The sequence below is a fragment of the Sphaeramia orbicularis genome, chromosome 5 (assembly GCF_902148855.1).
Source record: "Sphaeramia orbicularis chromosome 5, fSphaOr1.1, whole genome shotgun sequence".
Lineage (NCBI taxonomy): Eukaryota > Metazoa > Chordata > Actinopteri > Kurtiformes > Apogonidae > Sphaeramia > Sphaeramia orbicularis.
The window spans coordinates 6,743,337-6,769,678 of NC_043961.1; the positions used below are offsets into that span (position 1 = coordinate 6,743,337).

At 36.0% G+C, this 26,342-nt stretch overlaps 2 protein-coding genes across 2 annotated transcripts in view; one reads left to right on the top strand and one right to left on the bottom strand.

Annotated features, from left to right (window-relative positions):
* Positions 1 to 1,235: 1,235 nt before the first annotated feature.
* acad9 (acyl-CoA dehydrogenase family, member 9) lies at positions 1,236 to 26,313 on the top strand. The gene is made up of 18 exons (XM_030133564.1): positions 1,236 to 1,512; positions 3,122 to 3,215; positions 3,427 to 3,528; positions 4,210 to 4,316; positions 6,682 to 6,782; positions 8,408 to 8,486; positions 9,752 to 9,923; positions 10,014 to 10,087; positions 11,307 to 11,382; positions 12,571 to 12,641; positions 12,723 to 12,842; positions 13,855 to 13,983; positions 15,084 to 15,163; positions 16,798 to 16,924; positions 18,550 to 18,627; positions 20,452 to 20,580; positions 25,350 to 25,422; positions 25,709 to 26,313. The coding sequence occupies exons 1-18, from the start codon at positions 1,294 to 1,296 to the stop codon at positions 25,807 to 25,809; spliced, it is 1,932 nt and encodes a 643-aa protein (XP_029989424.1). The 5' UTR covers positions 1,236 to 1,293; the 3' UTR covers positions 25,810 to 26,313.
* The window catches only part of cfap92 (cilia and flagella associated protein 92 (putative)), a 32,135-nt gene continuing 22,686 nt past the window's right edge, over positions 16,894 to 26,342 (bottom strand). Inside the window, exon 15 of the mRNA XM_030134272.1 lies at positions 16,894 to 16,957. The gene's annotated coding sequence lies outside the window, so the exon portion shown is untranslated. The remainder of the gene's footprint in view (positions 16,958 to 26,342) is intronic.

Consider the following 26,342-nt stretch of genomic DNA (forward strand, 5'->3'; position numbering starts at 1 on the left):
AATAAAACACACAAATGTACTTAGATTTATTAAGTCCTTGGACCTTAAGATTTACTTATATAATTCTTTATCATTTTACTAATTGGTCAAGAAATTATAACTGAAAAAAATATTATCATTCAATTCATCTAACAGAGTGTAGCATAAGAACATTTTGTAATAAATGGAAAATTAAGTGCACAACAGTAACAATTTGTTTTTATTATGTCAGTTTTCTTCTACTGAAATTCTTTAGAATTTAATTTATATGTAATTTAAATATGTTTAAGTCATTGTAATATTTATAATGTTTAAAACCTTTCAGCCTGTTGTAATGTGCAAATATTGCTTCCTTTTATCTACTAAGTATTATTTCAGCCCTGTGTCAGTTTTACGATGCAGTAAACCTGGTTTACTGTTCACTTGGTAATATTTAATCATATACTGACAATAAAGAATGTATCCAATGAATAAGCTGTTTTATTTTTGTGTAAACTGAGAATAGGTAACATTTCTATTTTACTGAGTTTTCTCAGTTTTGTGAATTTCAAATTATTCTTTATTGATTATAGTTTCGAAAATAAAGTTTTCACTTTTAAGACAGTTTTAATGAATTTGCTTTCATAGTCGTAGTCTCATTCCTTTGTACACAGCATCATCTAGTGACTAGACTACAGTATTACTATGCTGAATGCTATGTTCAGGGTGCTGTCGGAAATATGAAAGATAGCCACTTTATGGAATATCTAATTTGTAAAGAGCTGGGAAAATATAAACATCTAGATGAACTCATACAAATTCATTTCAGGTTTCATTGTCTGAGGCAAAATTTCTGTAAGAAAGACAATTCTGCAATTATATCAGAGTCAAACTCTCGACAGTTTTATTCTTTTCATTTGTACATTACAACTATGCAAGGGGAGTTTAAATAATTATATGTATTTAACTGTATCATTATATATATATATATATATATATATATATATATATATATGATCAGGTCACACTTGTCATCCTACTGATGAACCTTAGCATTCATCACTGATTTTCTCTCCTGGTGGCTGTAGCATCAAAAACAAATATAATTAACCAAAAAAAAGCATTTTAATAAAATCAGCGTATTAATAACATTAAAATGGAACTCACTAACAGAAAATCAAACACATAATATTATAGAGGTTATTCGTGATGTCTTAACATGGGCACTCTGGTTCTGCTAGTTTTGAGGGTTTATGAAATCACCACCTGCTTACGTCATCATCGTGCGACCAGAAATAGGTTAAAGGTGGGTAGTTCGCGGCGTCAAACCAGGGGATGTTTACAGTCTCTGGGTTAAACACAAGAACAATGATGAACGTCAACAGAATTGTCGCCTTGTCTAAAAAGTCGGTTCAGGTCGGTCAGCGGCTCCTCGTCTGTAACTCAAACCCGACGGGGAGAGAAGTTCTGCGGCTCCAGCAGAGAAGGTCCATCCGAACCCACTCCAGGAATCTGGCGTACGCCAAGAGCCTGTTCCTGGGTCAGGTGAACAAGGTAACAGAGCACTTACAGCATTATGAAGACTGTGAACGGGAGACACTGTTTGTTTTCTGCCTTTTAGTCAAGTTAAACCTTAGTCTAGATATGAGCATTTGTTCGTTGAAGTGTTGCGTTCACTGTCCGGTGTCATAACCACAGATATTCACCAGTGTACATACGAAGCTTAGGCCAATTGTTATTCAGGAACTAAATACCTTGGGTTACAACCTAATGTCTTTTTATTTACCCTGATACAACGTTTTTGTTGTTGTTGTTTTTCCTCTTTCACTCATTTTCGTCGTTATCGTTTTAGGCAGAATGTTTTTTTGGGGTTTTTTTATTGAACAGTGAACAGTTGAACAGTATGTATTTACATAATAGTATACATCAAAGTAGGATAAAAAAAAAAAAATCACATTTCACAATATATTTTACATTTTCAATATATAGGAACAAATGTAAGTAATAAAAAATATAATAATAAAAATTTAAAAAATTAAAAAAAAAAAAAAAAAAAGCTTGAGGTATAAAATAGAAATTACATAAATTAAATAAGATTATATACTTGACAGTTTTTTTTTGGTTTGTTTTTTTTTGTTTGCTTTAGAGTTTATAATGTTCTTCAAATTGTCTAAATAATTGGAAAAAAGTGCTTTGAAAACAATAATATTTGTACACTGGTGTGCAAATTTACCGCAATGAATGTGAAATTTGTCAATTACTAAAAGGTTGATGATATAGCTTTTTTTCCAGATTTTTAGGCAGAATGTTAAATGTTTTGTCCAACTAGACAGTGACACGGTAAAAACCACTGTTTCCATCTCACTCAGACTACATGTCTTAAAACACCATAAAGCTATTGTTTGAGTCAGTCAATAATCATAAAGGACTGTCAGTGTTTAATCTGTTCCACAGGTTGTAAGTATACATGGTGACTAATGAAACATGAAGCCAACATTAATTTTCTCATTAAAATGTTGTTTGACTACTTGTCTTGACTTGTCCAGAGTAATTTGGCTGGTTTTTAGAACTGGTTCACCATTTGTTTGTTTTCTTGTTGGGTGCTGTGATATGTGAACAGTCAGGATCTGCAGCATCTAAGGCAGATTAAACTACAACATGTGATCTGAGTTAACTTGGCATAAGACAGTTCAACTCAATAGAATAGAATAGATCTTTATTGTCACTGTTAAAAGACCTATGAGAATTCATTTAGCAGCTCTGTTCTGTTTAGCAGCAAAAATCATTAGTGCAAAAAGGACTGTATAAAATATCACACAAAATACTGAAAAATGTAAGCAATGTACAGAAGTCACAAGATAAAATGTTAAATAGACATATACTACTAAAGTACTACAAAAAATACTGAATTATACAAAAAACTAACTCTTCTACAGATAAGACATAAATACAGCAAATAGGATATATACTGTACAAGTAATATAGGAAATATTCAAGTTAGATTAAGAAAAACATGGTGCATGTGTAGTGATTATTGCACTGAGGTAGGTATACTAATGCATTTGTGGCATCTGAGTTCAAAAGGAGAGCATATTAATTCATTCTTGTTCTATACAAAGCAAAGTTGTGTGTAAAACATATGGTCACACCTGTTGTCCTCCAGGCTGAGGTGTTCCCTTATCCAGAAGTTGGAAATGAAGAAGCAGAAGAAATCCAGCAGCTCGTCGCACCAGTGGAAAAATTCTTTGCGGAGGAAGGTGAGAGAAGATAATGAGTGGAACACAGAAAAATACAACTCAACTCACTACATTCATTAATTAGAGTCAGTTAATTTGACCATTTGTCCTAGAACTGATATTGTGCAGATGACCGCAGGTGGTGTTGAGCCAAAAAAAGCTTGGTTACTGTGACTGTAAATGTATCTGTTCAGAAAGTTACTATAATATGTACTTTTTTTTCTTTTTTCAGTTGACTCTGCAAGAATTGACCAAGAAGCAAAAATCCCTCCTGAGACGATGAATGGGTTAAAAGAGTTGGGGCTGTTTGGGATGCAGGTCCCTGAAGAGTACGGTAAGAAGATCTGGTCTCAACTTTGATTTGAGGTCATTAACAACCAGAGGTGCATCCCATTCAGATAAAAACTTAAAGCGTGTCGCTTTTTTCATGTTTTTAATCATAAAAAGTGGTGTAAAACTGGTAGTTTGTCAGGTGTAGACAGGTTACATCATGAATGTGAAAATATTTACAATCATAACTATTTAAGATGGGACCCAGGAAAGTAAAAGATCTAGCTTTTTTACATTAAGTAATTGCCTCGACTGGAAAAAGCATAATGCAGAACTTTTTCAGATATATTTTTTCTATATATTAAATATATAGATATATTTGTTCTTGTCTTTGCTTCAGGAGTTGTTTAACTATTGACAACTTTTACATAATTCTGAGCCTGCGTCAAATATGCTGGTTCATTAGCACTGTCCTGAACATTTGCACATATAAACACAGTATTTTTTCCACTATGGCTATTAAAAAGGTTTCCATAATTTCAGAAATAAGTGTTCAGTAGTAACATTACATAAGGTTACACACTATTTACTGCATAATGATTGAACACGTGGAGAAGGAACCAGGTGAAACTCTGACCTAAGATGTAGAGCTGCGGCTAAAATCAGCCTGAGGCATAAAAATGCATAAAATATAGTTTTTGCAACATGAAATAAACCAGTAATGAAGAAGATTTCTTCCTTTCAGGGGGTCTTGGACTGTCTAACACTGTGTATGCACGACTGGCAGAGATCACTGCGTTGGACGGCTCTATTGCTGTAACGCTGGCTGCACATCAGGCCATCGGACTAAAGGTAAAGATGAAAATCTAGTTTTTGTCACACAAGGCTCTTCTCATTTCTCTAAATTGAGCTTCTTCGACTCCTCGAACTCATGAATCATCCAGTCCAATCCAACTTTAAATTATAAAACACTTTAAAACAACCACAGTGGACCAAAGTGCTCTACAGAAGAATAAAAGCACAGTAAAAAATGTAATAAAAGCCTTAAAAAACAATAAAACAATAAACAATAAAACAACTAGAAAAGCCTATGGAGAGCGCAGAAGTCCACCGAGGCAGATCAGTCCCCTCCCCCGATCACCACCAAAATGTAATCATTTGTTCCTTGTGCCAGTTTCAACATTTCCTGAAAATGTCATCAAAATCCTTCCATAACTTTTAGAGTTATCTTGCTAACAGACAAATAAACAACGACCCCCCCCCCCCCCCTCCCGATCACCACCAAAATTTAATCATTTGTTCCTTGTGCCAGTATCAAGATTTCCTGAAAATTTCATCAAAATCCATCTGGAACTTTTTGAGTTATCTGGCTAACAGTCAAACAAACCCTGATGAAAACATAAAAAAACTAGAAAAGTACTCTGAGAGCGCAGACCTCCGCCAAGGCAGATCAGCCCCCCCCCACTACCACCACCACCACCATCACCACCAAAATTTAATAATTTGTTCCTTGTGCCAGAATCAACATTTCCTGGTAATTCATGAAAATCCATAAATAACTTTTTGAGTTGTCTTGCTAACAGACAGACAGACAGACAAGCCCCGATAAAAACATAACCTCCGCCGTTTCACTTGGTGGAGGTAACAAGTTAAAATATAAAACAGAGACAAAATGTCAGCCTTTCAAAAGTGTTAAAAAGCCAAGGAGAACAGGTGGGTTTTAAGAAGAGATTTAAAAACAGGCAGAACGAGGCCTGTCTGGTATACGGAGGCATCTTCATTGACTAAATGTTCAGTAAAATGTGTGTGTCTTTAGATGTAAAAAATGTTTGATTTCCCTTTCACCTAGTGGCATATTATGCTGCATGGTGAATTGAATTTAAAGTTGATTATGATTTTTATTTACTTATTACTTTGTGTATTTTTTTCTTATTTATGTACAGGGGTTGGACAAAATAATGGAAACACCTTCTATGATGCCACAATGTTAGGTGTTTCCATTATTTTGTCCAACCCCTGTATTTGTTGTATGTATTCTGTACTGTTCACATGCCAGTATTGGATTTACATCAAGAATTGTCCTCTTTTGGGTAGGGTAGGATTGTGGGAGGGGAAAAAAGAAAAAAATGAAAGAATGGAAGTCTTCTCTGTCACATTGCACTGTCATATTGATGCCTGTGAAATTGCATCCAATAAAGAAAGTCAATAAAAAAAATTAAAAAAAAAAGTTAATTATGATGGTATGATAAAATACAGCAGTTAAACATCATAAAAATCAGAATAAGGGACATAAGTTTGTTGGTCTAGTAAAGTTTTAATGACCACTCATATGCATTTGTTTCTGTATTCAAATCCAATATGCATATATATGAAGTATGTACAGCAGGAAAAACAAAAGTTTTAGTTAAAAAAAAAAATGTTTTTATTAATCAGTGATAGTATTTAGTGTAACCTCCCTTTGCACTTAACAAGTCTTCAACCCTTTTTCAGGTAATATGAGATTTATTGCATAAATTTTCTGATATTTTATACCAGGTTTCGTTCAACACATGTCAGAGGTTTGTATTTGTTTGTGCTGTTTCTCGTTATGGGGTCGGGGGTCACACTAAATAGTGACTTTAACCTTTACATCTCATTTAGTGGGCGACACGCTGGTGCAGTGGTTAGCACTCGTGCCTCACAGCAAGAAGGTCCTGGGTTCGATTCCAACACCAGTCGACGGGGGGTGGGACCTTTCTGTGTGGAGTTTGCATGTTCTCCCCGTGTCTGCGTGGGTTCTCTCCGGGTACTCCGGCTTCCTCCCACCATCCAAAGACATGCACTAATAGGTTAATTGGTTAATCTAAATTGCCCATGGGTGTGAATGTGAGAGTGATTGTTTGTCTCTATATGTTCAGCCCTGCGATGAACTGGCGACTTGTCCGGGGTGTACCCCGCCTTCGCCCCTGTGTAGCTGGGATAGGCTCCAAGCGACCCCTGTGACCCTAGTGAGGATAAAGCAGGTTCAGAAAATGAATGAATGAATGAATCTCATTTAGTTCAGTTTCGTGTCTATTAATGCTGAACTCATATTTCTTGTATCTGAAGAAAAGAAAATGAGAAATAAATATGTATGTTCATTTCAACCCTGCAGAAACGACAAAGTGGCCTAAGACTTTTGCATATTGCTGTATATTTACCCAACATTTTATCCCATTGTTTATATATGTGTGTTTAGGGCATTCTGATCGCAGGAAACGAAGCCCAGAAGAATAAGTATCTGCCTAAACTTGCCTCAGGAGAACACATAGCAGCGTTCTGTCTGACAGAACCTGGAAGGTAAACACAGTTATTCTGTAGTTTCAGTTTTGTATGAAACAGGGGTGTCAAACTCATTTTAGTTCAGGGGCCACATACAGCCCAATTTGATTTTTTTAATTTTTTTTTTTTTTTTTTTTTAGTGCAAAAAAATTGAAATTGCAGTATGAAAGCATTTACATTTGCAAACAAAGATGTGAATAACCTGAGCATCCATGAACCAGAAATTTCTTAAGAAAAACAAGTGCAATTTTAACAATATTCTGCCTCAGTTTATCATTTCTACATGTACATTACAACCTACAGATCACACTGGATCTACAAATACACAAAACATTTAGTACTAACAGACGTCTGGAACTGAAAAATACGGCCCTTAACATCAAAACAACTTGTCAAGACTCAGTGCCACTCTTGACTGTTAATGTCCTAATTTATGGACTTTGCAAATTCATCCCAGGGGCCGGATTTGACCCATCAGAGGTCCAGTTGTGACCCGCGAGCCATATGTCTGACACCCCTGGTATAAAAGCCACTGTTTTTTTATCTACAGAAATAGTGCAGTGAGGTGGAAGTTGGAGCATAAATCTTCACCAGTCCAACTGCACTGTATAAAAGTTAATGAAGACATAACAAAAGGATCCTATCTGATAGGGTTTGGCACTCAGGCTCCTGTAGCTCCACCCCTTTTGCCCAAATATGGTCACTTCTGGCTCCAAAAGGCCAACATGGCAATGGTTAAATGACAAATTATGAAACTCGGAAAACATAACTGATGTCATAGTTCCTCCATCCACAACATTTATTAATGATTGTATTTGTAGTTAATACTTAAAGTACATCTAAAAGTTTATATTAAAAAAAGGTTGATTATGCAAATCTGATTGCGTGTGAGGTAAGTACAAAAGTGCATGTGAATGGTTTCTATGGATGCTTTGTGTTGTAACATATATATTTTTTAAAAAAGTGTAATAAAGGAAAGGAAGTGGAATTTATTTAATTATTAGTTTGTAAAAAGGGGGTGGAGCCTGTAAGTTATACTTCTTGCCACTCCTTTTCGAGCGCTGAAAAATTTTGGTTGACCATGTTGTATGGTTCTTTGTAGTCTGATGATTCTGTGTGCTTGAAATAAAACTAAATTAGCTATCCTACAATCATTTAGATAGTTACTAAGTGTAATATACATCAGTTTTCCTATTCTGTTTACTATCTGTTATTATTTACATTATTAGGACTCTAAACAGAAGTTATTGTATCATTAAAGAAGCAAAAGTCAGGTGTTCTGTTGTATAAATGTGAGATGGGGCTGAGATTTAATAAGTTTTCATCTTCCCACTCCTTTTTGAGCGTCACATATTGAATTTGTTTTGTTATTGCTAGTGTACATTGCAATTGCTATTTTGTCTTGATCACCTTTGTTTATTAATGTATTTGCTCTGATATTAGTTCCTTGTATACATAAAAATGTTTGATTTTTTTCATCTGCTCAAAACAAATGAATGAATGAACTAACTAATCCACTAATTATATACTGTATGATAACAACCAGTACATAACAGGATGACAGATAAACCTGTCGGCTAATGAGAAATAATCATTTTTAATCAAGACTCTGAAATGATGCTATTGTTTACACTTTGTTTCAGTGGAAGCGACGCAGCGTCCATTCAGACACGAGCGACCCTGTCAGAGGACGGTACACACTACCTGATCAACGGCTCCAAGGTGAGAATGAAGACCCACACCTGCATCATGTGACCTCCTGATGACATTGTTCTATAGAGCTTTTATTGAGTCTGTCCTGATGTTCTCCATTATCTACTGGTATGGAAACATCACTCCCAAAGCTCGGAATGCACTTTCCAAGATTGTGAATTTGGCCAGTAAGATAGCAGGAGTGAAATTCAATACTCTTAACAAGTTTTTCAACAAGCAGGTGCTCAGTAAAACAATAAGTATCTATCAAGATACAAGTCATCCTCTGCATACGGAATTCATGTTATTGCAGTCTGGCTTACGATTTCAAAATCCGGTTGTTTTAAAACAGGTACAAAAATTATTTTATCCCTCTTTCTATCCACACACTGAATGCACACATCAGAAGATAGCCTTGCCCATTTAGTGACCCCCAACCCCCCACCCCCATCCGACTTCCTCTTTTTATATCTATCTTATATTTATTGTTACTGCACCTTGATTTTAAATTACTTAGTTTTTAGTGCACTCCCAATATGTACAGGGTGGGGAAGCAAAATTTACAATATTTTGAGGCAGGGATTGAAAGACAGTGTATGACCAATTAGTTTATTGAAAGTCATGAGAATTTATTTGCCACAAGAAAATTGACATAATAGAAAATGTTTTTATTCTATGTGTCCTCCTTCTTTCTCAATAACTGCCTTCACACGCTTCCTGAAACTTGCGCAAGTGTTCCTCAAATATTCGGGTGACAACTTCTCCCATTCTTCTTTAATAGTATCTTCCAGACTTTCTCGTAATAGTTTTGCTCATAGTCATTCTCTTCTTTACATTATAAACAGTCTTTATGGACACTCCAACTATTTTTTAAATCTACTTTGGTGTGACGAGTGCATTCAGCAAATCACACACTCTTTGACGTTTACTTTCCTGATTACTCATATGGGCAAAAGTTTCTGAAAAGGTATGGATAATAGTGTTAGGTATGATTATGACATCAATATATGTTTGGTTTCAAAACAATTGATGTAGTGCCTGCTGAGAAAAAACAACTAAATGTTCATTGTAAATTTTGCTTCCCAACCCTGTATATTTATTACAACTGACCTATTTATCATGCTTTTCCTGCAGATCTGCCTGTTGGTCTGTATTGTTATGCCTTTGTTGTGTAGAATGTGCGTGGTCCTGCTGCAAACAAATTGCCTCTTTGGGACTAAGAATAAAACTGATTCTAATTCTGATTCCTCTATTATTTTCCATTTGCCGTAAACTCTTTCTGCTCACGTCATCAGATTTGGATTTCCAATGGAGCCACAGCAGACATCATGACAGTGTTTGCAAGGACAGAGGTTGTTAAAGACGGCGTGAAGGCAGATAAGATATCAGCGTTCATCGTGGAAAGGGCTTTTGGGGGAGTCAGCAGCGGCAAACCGGAGGACAAACTGGGCATCCGGGGCTCCAACAGTCAGCATCCAGCTTTTTGGATTAACACAATGAAGATTCAATTTTGTGCTTTTTCAAATATTCTCAAATCTTTTTTTTTTTCTTTCCCAGCCTGTGAAGTGGCCTTTGATAACGTCCCAGTACCAGTGGAGAATGTTATCGGGGAAGTAGGTGGTGGCTTCAAGGTAATAAAAAGAAAAACAAGTGGTTCCAGGCTCAACAAACCCCGCCTCTCGCATGTATTCTAGTTTATTTTGGCATCAATTCAGCTATGTCATTATGTCTATGCATGTGTTGATATCAGCATATCAATTGCCTCTATAAATGTGCCAAGTTTGAAGTAAATTGAAGCAAAATTGATGTTTTATAGACATTTGAAATTTCGCCCATTTTCAGTAAATGAGAGAAAAAAAAAAGATTTTAAAAATTCATACAAATTTTTAACTTTGACCTATTTGTCCCAAAATGTATTGACATCTATTCTGGGTCACTGGCAATATATAAACCAGATTTGGTGTAACTTCAACCAATAGCTTTGCTACTACAGACATTTGAAATTTTGCCCCTTATAAGTAAATGGGGGGGGGGGGGGATTTAACCCTTTCATGCATTAATTGTGAGAACCTTAGTAAAGATTTTTTTCTTCAGTGTTTTTATTCCTCTTAGGCCTGAAAAAAAAACAATGCGATCAAGGTTTTTTTTTTCTGTGGAGTTACAAAAATATCCATGCATTTAATTTTTGAAGTAAAGAAACGTGTTTAAAACCCAATATCAGAGAGGGATATGAAAACAGTGAAATAAAAACATGTTTAATGCTGCTAATCTGATGTCTTCTCACATTTTAACATATTCTAATGCTAGTAATTCCTCACTTCGTCGAGATAATGTGCAAAAAAAAACCTTCTTGTCTAACAAATAATAGTTGATTTACACTCAAACATGTTAGTGCACATCAGGTTTATCAAGAACAGCAAAGCTACAGTAATGGTATGAATATCAGGATATGAAATGATGTGAAAGTGTCCACTGTGTTGGCTGATATGGAACCAAAACAACGAAACCCATTAATATACAAGAGAACAGCTGGAGAATAACTGTCCACTGGAGTGACTTATGTATGAAAGGGTTAAAAAATTCATACAGAATTTGAACTTTGACCTACTTTTCCCAAAATCTAATGATATCTATTCTGGGTCTCTGGTAATCTATAAACCCAGTTTGGTATGAATTCAGCCAATAGTTTTGCTGCTAGAGTGTTAACAAAGAAACAAACAAACTTACAAACCAAAAACGATACCTCTTGCCTCGCCTTTGGGGGGTAGGGGTAAAAATCCTACCCATGGTACAGTGTGTTGTAAGTATCTGTGACTACTCTCCAGTAATCTTGTGCTTTGTGTTTGACAGGTTGCCATGAACATCTTGAACTCTGGAAGGTTCAGTATGGGCAGTTCCTCAGCTGGAATGATCAAAAAGTTGATAGGTAACACCACAGCCACACAAACTGATCCAGTACTGATTTAAAGGAGAGATATTTTGCTTTTTTAAAATTGAATTCTTCATTTTCAAACATTTCCCTGTGGTCTCCATGACCTTTGAATGCTCTGTTCGGGTCTGAATTCTTCATTAATTCAACTCCACAGGTCCATCTTCAACCCTATTTCTGAGTATTGACACCAGAAAGGTGGTTTGGAGCGCTGGCCCTTTAAATGCACAGGAGACACTTCAGGCCCCACCCCCTCCAGGTTGTTGACTGTGCTTTCTGTCCCATTCAGCCACTTGTGTTTGTTAATACAACCAACAACTGAACATTTTAGGTAATGGGCTCCAAGTTTGGACATATTTTCAGTATGGACTACAACCGCTGCTGCTGATAAACAATTATGTTGAACAGGAGAAATGTTTGTCTGAAGTCTGGACCTTATATGTGCAAATGTGGAGTTGGAACTAGTTATAAAATGTATCAAATAAGCAGAAATTAAAACAGGTTGTAGAAATCCACTGGATTTTTGCTGGAATTAATATAAAGATAGCTTTGCCGCACCAGGAGGGATCAAATTCAAACTTTGGATTTCTACAACCTGTTTTAATTCCTGCTTCATTGTTATGTTTTATAGCTAGTTCCGTCTCCACATTTGCACATATAAGGTCCAGACTTCCAACGAACATTTCTCCGAGTACGGTATAATTGTTTGTCAGCAGCAGCATTTGTAGTCCATACTGAAAATATGTCCAAACTTGGAGCCCATTACCTAAAATGTTCAGTTGTTGGTTGAACAGGACAGAGCAGCACAGCCAACAACCTGGAGGGGGCGGGGCCTGAAGTGGCTCATTTGCATTTAAAGGGCCAGCGCTCCAAACCACGTTTCTGGTGTCATTACTTAGAAATAGGGTTGAAGATGGACCTGTGGAGTTGAATGAATGAAAAATTCAGACCCAAGCAGAGCATTTACAGTTTATGGAGACCACAGGGAAATGTGTGAAAATGAAGAATTCCATTTAAAAAAGTAAAATATCACTCCTTTAATGAAGCGACGGGCAAATTTGCAACTCAGGAAAAACATCTATGCTTGTTGTAGCCTTAGAGTTGTGTATTTGCGAGGTAAAACTCAGAAACCAAAAAAAATCAGTGTATGCCGCTCGAAACTGAATGTGTCTGTTTTCTCTGTAGAGCTGACGTCAGAATACGCTGCCACCAGGAAGCAGTTTAACAGAAGTCTGAGTGAATTCGGTATGATCCAGGTACAGTCTAAACCCTTCTGTCTGTGGAATGAGACCCAGCTCTGCGTCTGCTCAGACCTGATAAACTGTTTGTTCCTGTAGGAGAAGTTTGCACTAATGGCCGTGAACGCCTTCGTGATGGAGAGCATGGCGTACCTCACGGCGGGGATGATGGACAGACCGGGGCTTCCAGACTGTTCCGTAGAAGCCGCCATCGTCAAGGTGTGCACTGCAAAAATCAAATGATATAAGATGGAAAATGTGTCAGCCATGTTGGCTGTTTGCTTTTAAGGACAGTAAGAATTTCTGATCTTGTCGTCACAGTGAGTTGAATGTAGTTTCTGCTTTTGTTTTGTAAATGATGCTCCAGTGTATCTTAAAATACTAAGGGAAGCATATCAAACATATCACACTGGAAAAAAATCTAAATCTTACCAAGTGTATTTCTCTCATTTCTAGTTCAAATATCTCATCACACTTAAAATAAGACGTAATCACCTAAAGAGTAACTTTTCAGTGAGATATAAGAACTTAGTTTTAGACAATAGATCTGGAAAATCTCATTTCAAGAATCCTTACCAAGATAATTTTCACTTGTTCCATTGGCAGATTTTATTTTGCTTGACTGAAGATTTTTTTTTTTGCTTCATTCAAGATTTTTTTTTGCCTTCATTCAAGACTTTTTTTGCTAAATTCAAGGTTTTTTTTTTTGCTTCAAGATTTTTTTTTTTGCTTCATTCAAGATTTGTTTTTGCTTCATTCAAATTTTTTTTTTTGCTTCATTCAAGATTGTTTTTTGCTTAATTCAAGATTTTTTTTTTTTTGCTTCATTCAAGATTTGTTTTTGCTTCATTCAAGTTTTTTTTTTGCTTCATTCAAGATTGTTTTTTGCTTAATTCAAGATTTTTTTTTTTGCTTAATTCAAGGTTTTTTGCTTAATTCTGGCAAAAAAAAATCTGCCAATCGAACAAGTGAAAATTAGCTTGGTAAGATTTCTTGAAATCAGATTTTCAAGATCTACTGTCTAAAAATCAGTTCTCATATCTCACTGAAATGTTACTTTTTAGGTGATTATGTCTTATTTTAAGTGTGATGAGATGTTTGTACTGGAAATGAGAAAAATACACTTGGGAAGATTTTGATTGTTTTTCCAGTGTGACTGAACACCTGCAAAGGTAACAGCAGCATTAACAATGTAGAGTCTAACCTTGTTTTTTCTTACGTGTGTGTGCAGATTTTCAGCTCAGAGGGAGGATGGATCTGTGTTAGTGAAGCTCTTCAGGTCCTCGGAGGTCTGGGTTACACAAAGAACTACCCCTTCGAGCGCTACGTCAGGGACTGTCGCATCCTGCCCATTTTTGAGGTACTTGACACTTCAACAGGCAGAAAATAGTGGACTTTAAAAAGACTTAAGATCTTGGAATGATAACGAAATGTGTCCAGAACAGCTGAGTAAAACACACACAAGGATATGAGATGTTTTTACCAGTATACTCTGATAGTTCAGAGTAGCAAAGCTGGCATGAGCATACAAATGGAACAAGTTCAAAAAAATCATACTTAAGCTTTTTATTTAGGTGATTTAAGGGTTTTTTGTATTTAAGCCACATATTACCCCTTTAACCACAGAGACATTATGTTCCTTTATGTGTTCCTTTTCTTCAGGAATCATTCTACTTTCAAGATCTGGGAGTCGTTTAGCTTTACTGTGTGTTTTAGGGTCAAAATTTTCTGTTTTAATTGCGTTAAATATTGTACCGCTAGATTTCTGGAATATTTGTCATGTTCTGACCATAAATAACCATTTTAAACCAAAAGAAAAATCAGCCTTAAACTTAAAATTTGACATTTATCTTGACAGACTATCATGATAGCATTTCAAATCAAGAGGAACGGAGAGCTGTTGGTGTCAAATAAACAATGACTACATGTCGATAACTTTACAATTGTGTAAAACCATACTTGCCATCATTTTAAAAACTAACCACACTTAGTTCAATTCCTGTGGACTGATGACTTTGGCATGTTGCTACCTGTGACCAGCAGGTGGTGTGTTTGCACTGAAACAGTGTGAAACTCTTGAAGTGAGCAGGTTGAGGATAAGGGATATTTCCTGTTGAATAAATGGACTGAATAGACCTGCTGCTCAGGTTTAAGAGCCTCTCTCTTTGTGTCATCACCTGAATTCACAGTCGCTCAGTGCCTCAGTTTTCATTTTGTGCCATACGTGCACTATTTTTACTCTGTCATGGAGGTTTTTTAAGAGCCTGCAACTGTTTGTCTGTCAGCACAATAACACAAAAAAACTACTACAACAATTTTTAGGAAACTAAGAGGAAATGCAGGACACAGGCCAAGGATGAATCTATTCAAATCTGCATCAGTTCCAGGAAAAGGACCAAGGAGTTATTGTCCGTAATGTGAGCCAAGTCACAGGTATTCAGGTCTGTTGTCTGTTTTCAGGGGACCAATGAAATCCTGAGGATGTACATCGCTCTTACTGGGATGCAGCACGCTGGCAAAATCCTCACAGGGAAAATAAAGTAAGCTTATGAACTGGTTTCCTCTTCTAGATAGTGTGTCTTTTTCCACAGGTGTAATATAAACCAGGGGTGTCAAACATACGGCCCTCGTCCAAAACTGGCCCACAGGTCTGACCAGTGGGATGAATGTATGAACTGTAAAAATTACACTGAGGGTTATTGTCACCATATGTTCACTGTTGATTTTGTCTGTATTTCTTTCTTTGAGTTATTTATTATTTATTCATATTTTGAAGCACAATTAAGAAACACATGCGTAAAAGATATGTGTATTTGTATGCGTGTATGTGTACTTGTATGCTGTGTACATGTATAAATGTATGTACATATGTATGTGTATACGGATGTGTGTGTGTGTGTGTGTGAAGAGATATATGAATATGAAAGCGTAATGTACAAGGAAGAAGGAGATAAATGTATATTATATTTCAAATAATTTTTATTGCATTTTCAGAAAAAATACAAAAAGAAGACGAAAAACAGCAGAGTTAGGTGGTCAAGTTGTACATGAATATACACATACACAATATACACATACACACAAGCACTTTGTGACTCTGTCTGTGAAAAGTGCTCTATAAATAAAATTTACTTACTTACTTACACAAAAAAAAGAAAAAAGGTAACAGTTTATGGGCTTAACATGGGTGAAAAGTCATGACCCAGTTAGGAAGACATGTTTGCCAACCCCACCAAGGTAAACTCAACCAAGGTATTGCATCCATCATTCAATATATATTGTTAATAATATTTTATGGAGAAGGGGTGGGATTAAATAAGTTGCACTTCTTCCCACCCCTTTTCAGGCATGTAAATGAAACTATTGTGCCGTTCTTCTGTTTAAGATTGTCTTGATTATTTATTTTTGTCTTATTATTTATGTTTTGCTTGGTCACATATGTTAAATTTCATTGCATGTTCGGAATAAATCACTAAAATCAAAATGCATTAACAATCAAGGGTATCGAACTCGTTTTAGTCCAGGGGCCACATACAGACCAATTCAATCTCCAGTGGGTCGGACCAGTGAAATACTATCACGATCACCTATAAATAATGACAACTCTTTGTTTTAGTGCAAAAGAAAAGTAAAATTAGATGAAAATGTTTATGCCTACAAACTTTTTTTCCACAAAAAATGTAAATAATCTGAACAAATATGAACAAAATGCTGCGTCTTAAGAAAAATAAGTGTAATTTTCACAATATTGAGCATTTAAATGATGAACTAATGCACAATATTGTTAAATTGCGCTTATTTTTCTGAAGCAATTTCAGGTTGTTCATGGTTCTTTAAGATAGTTTGTAGATGTAAACATGTTCATTATGAAACTTTCTTTTTTCTCACTCTAACACACAGAGAAAATGTGGAGTTGTCATTATTTATAGGTTGTTATGTTATTATTTTATTGGTCTGACCCATCCATCATATTGTGCTCTGATCTAAAATGAGTTTGACACCCCTGATGTGAATTTAATTTTGAACTTATGTCAGTCCCTGTGTTAATAGTAAAAATTGGCCAAATGGTTTAATCAGCTTGTGAAATTATTTTTCTTTCTGTAATTTATCTGGTGTGTTTCTTCTGACTTTGGCGAGTCTTCAGCTTCTCCGTCTCTTCTCTGCTTCCCTTTAGAGAGCTGAAGAAGGGGAATATTGGCGTAGCGTTTGGCATGGCGGGAAAGAGGCTGAAGAGTGCTTTTGGCAGCTCCGTGGACTTCGGCCTGACGGGGAAGGATGGAGTTGTGCATCCCAGCCTGGAGGTATGAATTGTCGTTTACCTCAAAGGTTCCAGTCTGCACATAAAGGCAAAAGTCACTACATGTCTTTAATTAATAGAAAATTTGATTAGGTAGATAGATAGATAGATAGATAGATAGATAGATAGATAGATAGATAGATAGATAGATAGATAGATAGATAGATAGATAGATAGAATTCAAAATACAGTCTACTACTACTACCCTAACCCTGGTTCTGTCACATGTCAGTTATTGCATGGCTGTGTGGTCCTGTGCAGCAAAAAAAGAACTTAAAAAAATCCAACTGGTCCAAAATAGAGCAGCCAGATTAGCTCTTAAATGTTCCTTCAGAACAAACATTACAAAAATGCATCGCAGTCTATCACGGTTGACTGTTGAAGCAACAATAAAATCCTTCTTATGAGGAGTGCTATTGTGAATGGGAAACCTGACTTTCTTACGGACAGAATAATGCATAGAGATCTACAACATAATCATGGCACCAGACAGGTTACCATAGGTCACCTGGAACTTCCACAAACCAAAAATGAATCGAGTGAAAAATTCTCTTTTCCAGGTCCTCCAGTCTATGAAATAAGTTACCTTCATACATCAAACACACTAAAAGCTTATATTCATAAAAAAAACAAAAAACAAAACACTCAAACAGGAACTACTTAAGGAAATACAGGAATGCAAGTGATTGTTTTGAGTCTCGCAATCTAAGTTGCTGCAAAAATAAAAGTTTGAATGTTTTAAGGTGTGTGTATTGAGATGAAATGTTCAGCTTGCTGATGATAACAACGAATTGTAAACTTGTTTTGATTTATATATGTGTTTTGTAGCTGTATTTGTGTTTTAACGAACCCCAGGAAGAGTAGCAACCACTATGGTGGAAGCTAATGGGGATCCGTATAAACAATAAACTAGTGCTGCCACTGACAACTAATTTTCTAACAACTAATCTTTCAACTAATTTTTTCAATTAGTCGACTAATCTAAACGACTAATTAAAAAAAAAAATCAAGTGTTTGTTATTTTGTTGGTACAGCTGGAGGCAGGTGCTATGGCATAACCGTGGCACGAAGGCACGGCCATACCCGAGGCTTGTCTCTGGCAGTGGTCTTTGGGAGATCCTGTTCCTACAGCGTTTGAGACGGAAGGGAGACCAAAAATAAATACGCGGTTGATAGTAAAACGACACGTCGACTAAAAAAAATTTCTGTTGGCTAATTTTCATGGTTGATTACGTCGACTAATCGCGGCTACACTACAATAAACCCTACACCGCTGTTTTTCCAGGCCTGATACATAAACATTATGAGTAGACAGGGAAAGGGAGACTGATAACATAACAAATACATTTATATTAAAAATCAAAATGTCACAATCAAGCAGTTTCAACCGAAAACTTTGAAATGCTTTTAAGCTAACAGTCAAACCGAAAGAGTGTTCAGTATTTATTATCAATAAAACTAAAGACTGCCCAAGATGTTTGCATGAATACTGTGTGTCTGTGTGTAGGTTTTTCATGTGTCTCTGATGTTTAAGTCCTTGTTCAGCTTGAATTCTTCAGTTGTGTTTTCTGCTTTTGTAAATCTTTGCATGCTTTTCTTTTTAAACGGCCACTGGTGTTCTGTTTGCAGGAAAGTGCAAAGAAGTTTGAGCAGAACGTCGCCTTCTTTGGAACGACTGTGGAGAGCTTGCTGTACAGATATGGGAAGGTAAAGTTCCTTCCTCTAATGTTTCTAGTCCCTCTGAACAAAATTCCCGTTGGGATCAAATGCTTGAGCGTTCACTTTTGTTTCGTAATGACTGAAGATCAGTTCATATCTTCCAATCAGTGTCTCTGATGGTATGGTGTTCATCTGTTAGACAGCTGCTGCTGCTTTAAAGTCTGAGCATTATGAGCGTCTGACTCACGACACTTTCCAAAGAAGCACTAAACCTCCTGGAAACAGGTCAGCTTTCCAGGTCCACACTTCCTGTATGATTTGATCCAAAACTTGGAAGTGTCCTCAGAGGGCTGTAATCACGCTGCAGTCTTCAGCTGCAGCAGAATAAAGCTAATCAGCCTTGAACTGTTTAAAGAGAGGAATTACCTTTAAGTCAAATGGTCAACGCGGCCTGTAATCGATTATTTTCCCCTAAATTTAAACCTGGACAATCAAACATTGCGAGGAAACTGGAAAGCCATTATCGAGGATGTTAGATTGAATGATTAGTTGTAATTTTACAAAAACCTGCTTCAATTCTTCTCCTCCATCAGAGCTCCAACTCGACGTCACTTTATAGGGATACGGGCCAATAGCAGCTGTGCAAGCATTTAGGAATTTCCCCTGGTTTCACCTACACCTGAACATTACTGTTATTTTTGGAGTTGAAAGAAAGCAATGGATTTCCTTTCAACCAATAAGAAAATTTTGTCTAAAAACAGAGACACTTACTTTTTCTGAGTTATCATAACATTGTTTCCACCCAAGGAATTATGGAGGTTTGTCAAATGTGAAAGAATAAGACTCTTATGTAATCCCCAGGGGGAACCCACAAAGTCCATCAGCTCAAAAAACAAAAGGTGAAACAAGTTAACGGAGTAATATTTAGCTTTTTCAAGTGGAATTATGCATTTTAAATCATTTCCCTGTGGTTTACATAAACTGTAAATGCTATGCTTGGTGTGAATTCTTCATTAACCCAAATTAATTTTTCTCTATATTTAATATTTCATAAGCAATTTATTACCATTTATGATAAAATTATCCACTGGATTTTGTGGGTTTTTTTAAGTGATAATCAGGTATTTTCCTATTTTTAATTCACTGATCATGTAGATGTTCATGAAAGCTCAGAGTAAATTCAAGGGTTATTATATCAAAACAGAGGAAACTGAAGAAAAAGTGACTTCTTTAAAATCTCTCATTAACTGATCACAAACCCAGTGTGTCCATCCACTATCATTGATCCAATTCCTTGGGTTTTACTGGTGAATCAATGTTGTAGAAGATGACGGTGTTTCCAGGGTAACTACGGAGCCTCTGAACATCCAAATCCTTTCTGATGACCATGAAAAGATGAATTACTGTATTTTACACCAATTATTTACATGATTGAAAGAATTATTGGATCAACAGGGATTGCATATTTTAGATGAGTAGATGTTTTGAATTAAGCAAAAAACTGAATAAGTGAAAATTATTTTTGTAAGATTTCTTGAAATAAGATTTCCCAGATCTGTTGTCTAAAAATCAGTTCTTATATCTCACTGAAAAGTTACTTTAGGTGATTCTGTCTTATTTTAAGTGTGATGAGATATTTGGACTAGAAATGAGAAAAATACACTTGGTAAGATTTACATTTTTGCAGTGTTGACACAGATAATATGATGTCATTGTACTGTAAATTTCCAGGTTAATCAATAACACTAATCATTCGCTGCAGCCCCTGTCGTAGTCATATCCTACACTCACTGCAGACACAGTTTAAAGTCATGTGATGCTCAAACCATTGATGACTGATGTGTGTGGAACACTTTTGTGTCTTGTTGACAGTCGATGGTGGATGAGCAGCTCATCCTGAAGAGAGTAGCAGATGTGCTGATCAACCTATACGCCATGACCGCCGTCCTGTCCAGAAGCAGCCGCTCCATCTCCATCGGAGCCAGGAATCACGACCATGAGGTGGGTTTGAGTGTCTGCATGTGTGTGTGTGCGAATGCTAACATCAAATCAACACCTAAAGCCAGTTTCATTTGGCATAATGACCGACTTAATTCCATGTAATTCCGTAGGTCTCATGAACATCTGCACCAGGGTTCATGTCAGCCAATGTCCAGCCAATAGTCCTTTGACTTTTTTAGCTGTTCCAGTGCAGCTGTTGGTTCCAAATACAGTCTATAAGGCAGTGTGAACTTTACTTCCTCTTCAGATCTGTGATTTTTATTTTTTTATTTTTTTTTTTATTTTGCTCTATTTTAAATCTACAACAGATGTGGGTACTTCCCATGAAAACTTCAGTGTGTGGGATGTTGTCAGAAGTGATGTCACAAACTTCCATGTGGGATTTAGCAACATTTTAATGAGAATTTGATGGCAGTTGTTCAGTCACTGTCAGTTACCAAACCCACACAGCTCTAATGAAGATGGGATGATGAATGTGAAACTACTAAAAGGCCTGAATATTTAGTTTTTCTGCCAAAGCAGAAGTACTGCTGGCATTAAGTCATGTCAAACCTACAAATCTACTACGTCTGCCGCTTGTTTTCATTGTTGATTAATTTGTTTTTTCAGTTAATTAATTCTTTGGTCTGTAAATTATCATAAAAAGGTGCTTCTTCAAGTGTCTTGTTTTGTCACAACCCAAAGGTTTTCAGTTCACTGTCATAGAGGAGGATAGAAAAGAGAATATATTCATGTTTAAGAAACTGGAATCTGAGAATTTTGTTTTCTAAAACAATCAAACTCATATTTAATTGTTCTGTATGTATGTAAAGGTGTTAGTGTTTGTTAAATGCTGTTATATTGAAAAACATTAAATAGAATATTAAAAAGACAACAGTCAAACTCAGAATCAATCAAAAAAGTGAACTGAATAGTTGACAACTAATAGTTTAGTCAGCTGATCCTTGCAGCTCAATCTACTATTATATGTATAAACCTACTTGAGTTCGATTAGTCTCAATTAAAAACACCATCTGGGTAAATTTATAATAATATTTTGAGCTGTAAATATACTTATTCCCAGCCTGGTTTGGCAGCATTTCTCTACCCAAAGAAGGTCCACTTTATAACTTTTTTAAAAAATTTTTAAATGGAATTCTTCATTTTCCCACATTTCCCTGTGGTCTCCATAAACTGTAAATGCTCTGCTTGGGTCTGAATTCTTCATTAATTCAACTCCACAGGTCCATCTTCAACCCTATTTCTGAGTAATGACACCAGAAAGGTGGTTTAGAGCCCTGGCCCTTTAAATGCACATGAGACACTTCAGGCCCCGCCCCCTCCAGGTTGTTGGCTGTGCTGCTCTGTCCTATTCAGCCACTTGTGTTTGTTAATACAACCAACAACTGAACATTTTAGGTAATGAGCTTGAAGTTTAGACATATTTTCAGTCTGGACTACAACCGCTGATGACGACAAACAATTATGGAGAAATACTGGAGAAATGTTCATCTGAAGTCTGGACCTTATATGTGCAAATGTCATGACATAACTAGTTATAAAATGTAACAAATTGAGAAGGAATTAAAACAGATTGTAGAAATCCACTGGATTTTTGCCAAAATGAATCTAAAGATAGTTTTGCAGCAGCTGGAGGGTTCAAATTCAAAGTGTATGAACTATTCCTTCTTTCTTTCCTTCTTGAAATAAGATTTTCAAGCTCTATTGTCTATAAATCAGTTCTCATATCTCGCTGAAAAGTTCCTCTTTAGGTGATTATGTCTGATTTCAAGTGTGATGAGATATTTGGACTAGAAATGTGAAAAATACACTTGGGAAGATTTATTTTTTCCCAGTGCGGAATTTCAACCAGCTCTTGTCGTGGCTGACACTGAGATATTTCCGGGTCATTTTACTCAGTTTGGAGCCTTCCAACACAAAAAGGACTTTTTGAACACACATCAGTCCACAAACCAGTGAGTCACAGAGGCTCCATCTGCTTCTTTTATAATTTACATCCATCTTATCTCCACTACAACTATTAAGAATAAAAAGTGGAAAAACGCCCAAAAACTCCCTTCAGGAGATGAATGTGAATGTGACTACAGCATCTATTTCATTGTGTATTTGTAGATCTTTTATTTATTCATTTATATATATAATTTTTTTTTATTAATAGATATACTCTGTCCTGTCTGACTATAAGCTCCCTGACTGGATTCGTGCATTTTGTTGTTGTTAACACCCACAGCGTATCTCAATTATATGCATTTCTTATATTTTGTCTTATTTTTTTTTTATATTGTGATAGATACTAAATAACCCAGGCTTTTGCCCATGTCGGCCTAACCTTGGAGCACAAAGAAACGTCCAGCGGTGACTCACAGAGGCTCCATCTGCTTCTTTTATACATCCATCTGATCTCCACTACAACTATTAATAACAAAAAGTGGAAAAATGCCCCAAAAATACCTTCAGGAGCCTCGGTTTCCATTTAATGCTAATCATTTGTGAATTTTATTTAAAACAGGCTTGAACCACTCAATATCTTCTTGCATCCAGTTATAATGTAATTACCCAGAGAGCGGCTCACATCTTAATTAAAATCGTTGCATTTATGGGGCTTAATAAAACACACACTGTGATTAGATTTGGGAGCTGTAGTCGACTGAAAGCAATTACAGCAGCGACATGTTGTAACTGTGTTTTTTCCCTTTTGTTTGTGCTAAAGATATGTAATTTGGCTCATTATCTGGATGTACAGTAGTGGCTTAGAACATTCAGTATTTAATAGTGTTCATTTCTTCCTCTAGTGTTAATCACATCGCTAGTTTGTGCGTCTCTATTAGTTATGACCCTGGCTGAACACATCTGATCAGAGTGGATTTAGTCAGATGTGGAACGTACACAGTGGAAAAAATCAAAATCTTATCAAGTGTATTTTTTTCATTTCTAGTCCAAATAACTCATCGCACTTAAATAAGACATAATCACCTAAAGAGGAACTTTTCAGTGAGATATGAGAACTGATTTTTAGACAATAGATCTTGAAAATCTTATTTCAAGACATCTTACAAGATAATTTTCATTTGTTTCACTTGATTTTTTTTTGCTTAATTCAAGATTTTTTTTTTTTTTGCTTAATTCAAGCCAAAAAAATCTTGAATTAAGCAACAAAAAAAAAGAAAAATCTACCAATCGAACACGTGATAATTATCTTCGTAAGATTTCTTGAAATAAGATTTTCAAGATCTATTGTCTAAAAACAGTCTTATATCAATAACAACAGATGTTGTAACAATAGATCTAATAACAGTAGATCCTGAAGATCTTATGTCAAGAAATCTTACAAGATAATGTTCACTTGTTTCACTTGATTTTTTTTTTTTGTTTCACTTGATTTTTTTTTTTTTTTTTTTTTTTTTTTGCCTAATTCAAGATTCTTATTTTTGTTTAATTCAAGCAAAAAAATCTTGAATTATGCAAAAAAAAATCTGCCCATGGAACACATGAAAATTATCTTGGTAAGATTTCTTGAAATAAGATTTTCCAGATGTATTGTCTAAAAATAAGTTCTTATGTCAATAACAACAGGTCTTGTAACAGTAGATCTTGAAAATCTTATTTCAAGAAATCTTACCAAAATAATTCTCACATGTTCCCTTGGCAGATTTTTTTTGCTTAATTCAAGATTTTTTTCCTTGAATTAAGCAAAAAAAAAAATCTTGAATGCAGCAAAAAAAAAAATCAAGTGAAACAAGTGAAAATTATCTTGGTAAGATTTCTTGAAATAAGATTTTCCACATCGATTGTCTAAAAATAAATTCTGATATCTCACTGAAAAGTTACTCTTTAGGTGATTACGACTTATTTTGCTTGAATTAGGCAAAAAAACAACAACCTTGAATTAGGCAAAAAAAATCAAGTGAAACAAAAAAAATCACATGAAACAAGTGAAAATTATTTTTCCATTTTATTTATTAGTTTATTGTATCGTGGTCAATCCTAATTAATTAACTATTTCAATAACAGTAAAAAGGGGCAGTTTTAGCCAACATGGTTAGTATCCTGCTGTAGTCCCCAGCCTGATGACAATAGGCACCCTAAAAAAACAATATATTACAGCACATTAATAAAAAAGAGAGTTAAGACAGATAAGAGACAAGATAAATCAATAATCAGTAATCAATTATCTTGGTCAGATTTCTTGAAATCAGATTTTCCAGATCTATTGTCTATAAATCAGTTCTTATATCTCACTGAAAAGTTACTCTTTAGGTGATTATGTTTTATTTCAAGTATGATGAGATATTTGGACTAGAAATGAGAAAAATACACTTGGTAAGATTTAGATTTTTTCCAGTGTGTGTTGGTTGTTCATGGATATAATCAGAAACAGTGATGTAGAGCAAAACGAATTCACAACAGGCAGACATTAAAGGCGGCGGCAGTGGATGCTTTGTGTTCTCCTCTTTGAAAACAGCTGCAGCTTCGGGTATTAGTGTCAGAGAATACAAATGGCACATGCAGACCGTAGGGATGCCGTCTAACAGGGTTCCATGGAAAACTCTCCGGTGTGTTCGTAAAAGAGAAAACAGTCTGTAATATTTGGGAAGCGAAGACGGCTTCAAAAGACGAGAACTCAAACAACGAGCAGATGCAACTGTCTCGCATCCCGTTTGTTTCCTTCGTATCAACATCACCTGCGTCATATTCCGCTTTGTTGTGGTTTGTACAGTTGGACCCGGGCCCGTAGATCCTAAAGAATGCCTTGTTGTTCATTTTTCTAGGTGCTGCTCGCAAACACGTTCTGCAGCGACGCTTACTTCAAGAACAATTACTTGATGACTCAGTTGCAAAAGCGTAAGTACAACACAAAAAAAAAAACGGTAATTGAGAACAGGCCCCGGTACAAAAGACTTGCATGTGTTGCAGAATTCCCCCGCATACCAACACTCCAACCCCCCGCTGCTTTTGATTTTTCACACTGTGCGAGTTTTTCTAATTACCTACATGTAATACTGGAGATTTACCCGGTGACATGATTCAGACATATGAGAATGTTGTGTTTTAGCATTTCACAAATAAAAGCGTTTGTCGCCCCCCACCCCCCTACCCCACCCACCACCCCCTTCCAAATCCATTCCAGACTCTCCGGAGAACAACGACGCCAACATCAAGAAGATCGCCAAGGAGGTCTTAGAGAATAGAGCCTACATCTGCTCACATCCTCTTGAAAGAACATTCTGACTTCTGTCATGTCACCACCGCAACGCTACGTTCTGATTGGACACTATTGGCAAGATAATACCGCAATCCAGTCGGTTTGTCTTTACTCTTGTGCTAGCGCTTACTGGGATTCACAAGCAAAACCAATGGAGTCAGTTTATACAGAACATTTTATTAATAACAGATTTATATAAAAACTGATGGTATTTAAGTAACTTTGGGGCTGAAACCTGTCGCTCTATCTGAAGTGCTCCTTATCTTTAGTGACAGAACCTAATACTGCACTAGTGCTCACCTGTTTATCTACTTATCTGATGCTCTTTGGGTATTAGATGTACAAGGTGCGGTCTTGTGTCTCTGACTGTGACAGTTTTATTCAAAGGCGGTGCTGCTACTGTGTTTTCTCATGTGTGGACTGTAAAAGTGAAGGTGTCCCTCTTCTTTTCCGTCAGAGGCACAGCTGTCCAGTTGTACACAAATGAATGTTGCTCGTTTAATCCGCTGTAATAAAGCAACACATTAATATAAAAAATACGTTTATGATGCTGTTTTTT

Coding starts and splice junctions, on each gene's coding strand:
- acad9 (XM_030133564.1), top strand. CDS start 1,294: ATGTTTACAGTCTCTGGGTTAAACACAAGAACAATGATGAACGTCAAC. Junction 3,529..4,209: donor GCAGGTCCCTGAAGAGTACG/GTAAGAAGATCT, acceptor TCTTCCTTTCAG/GGGGTCTTGGACTGTCTAAC. Junction 16,925..18,549: donor TTGTGCATCCCAGCCTGGAG/GTATGAATTGTC, acceptor TTCTGTTTGCAG/GAAAGTGCAAAGAAGTTTGA.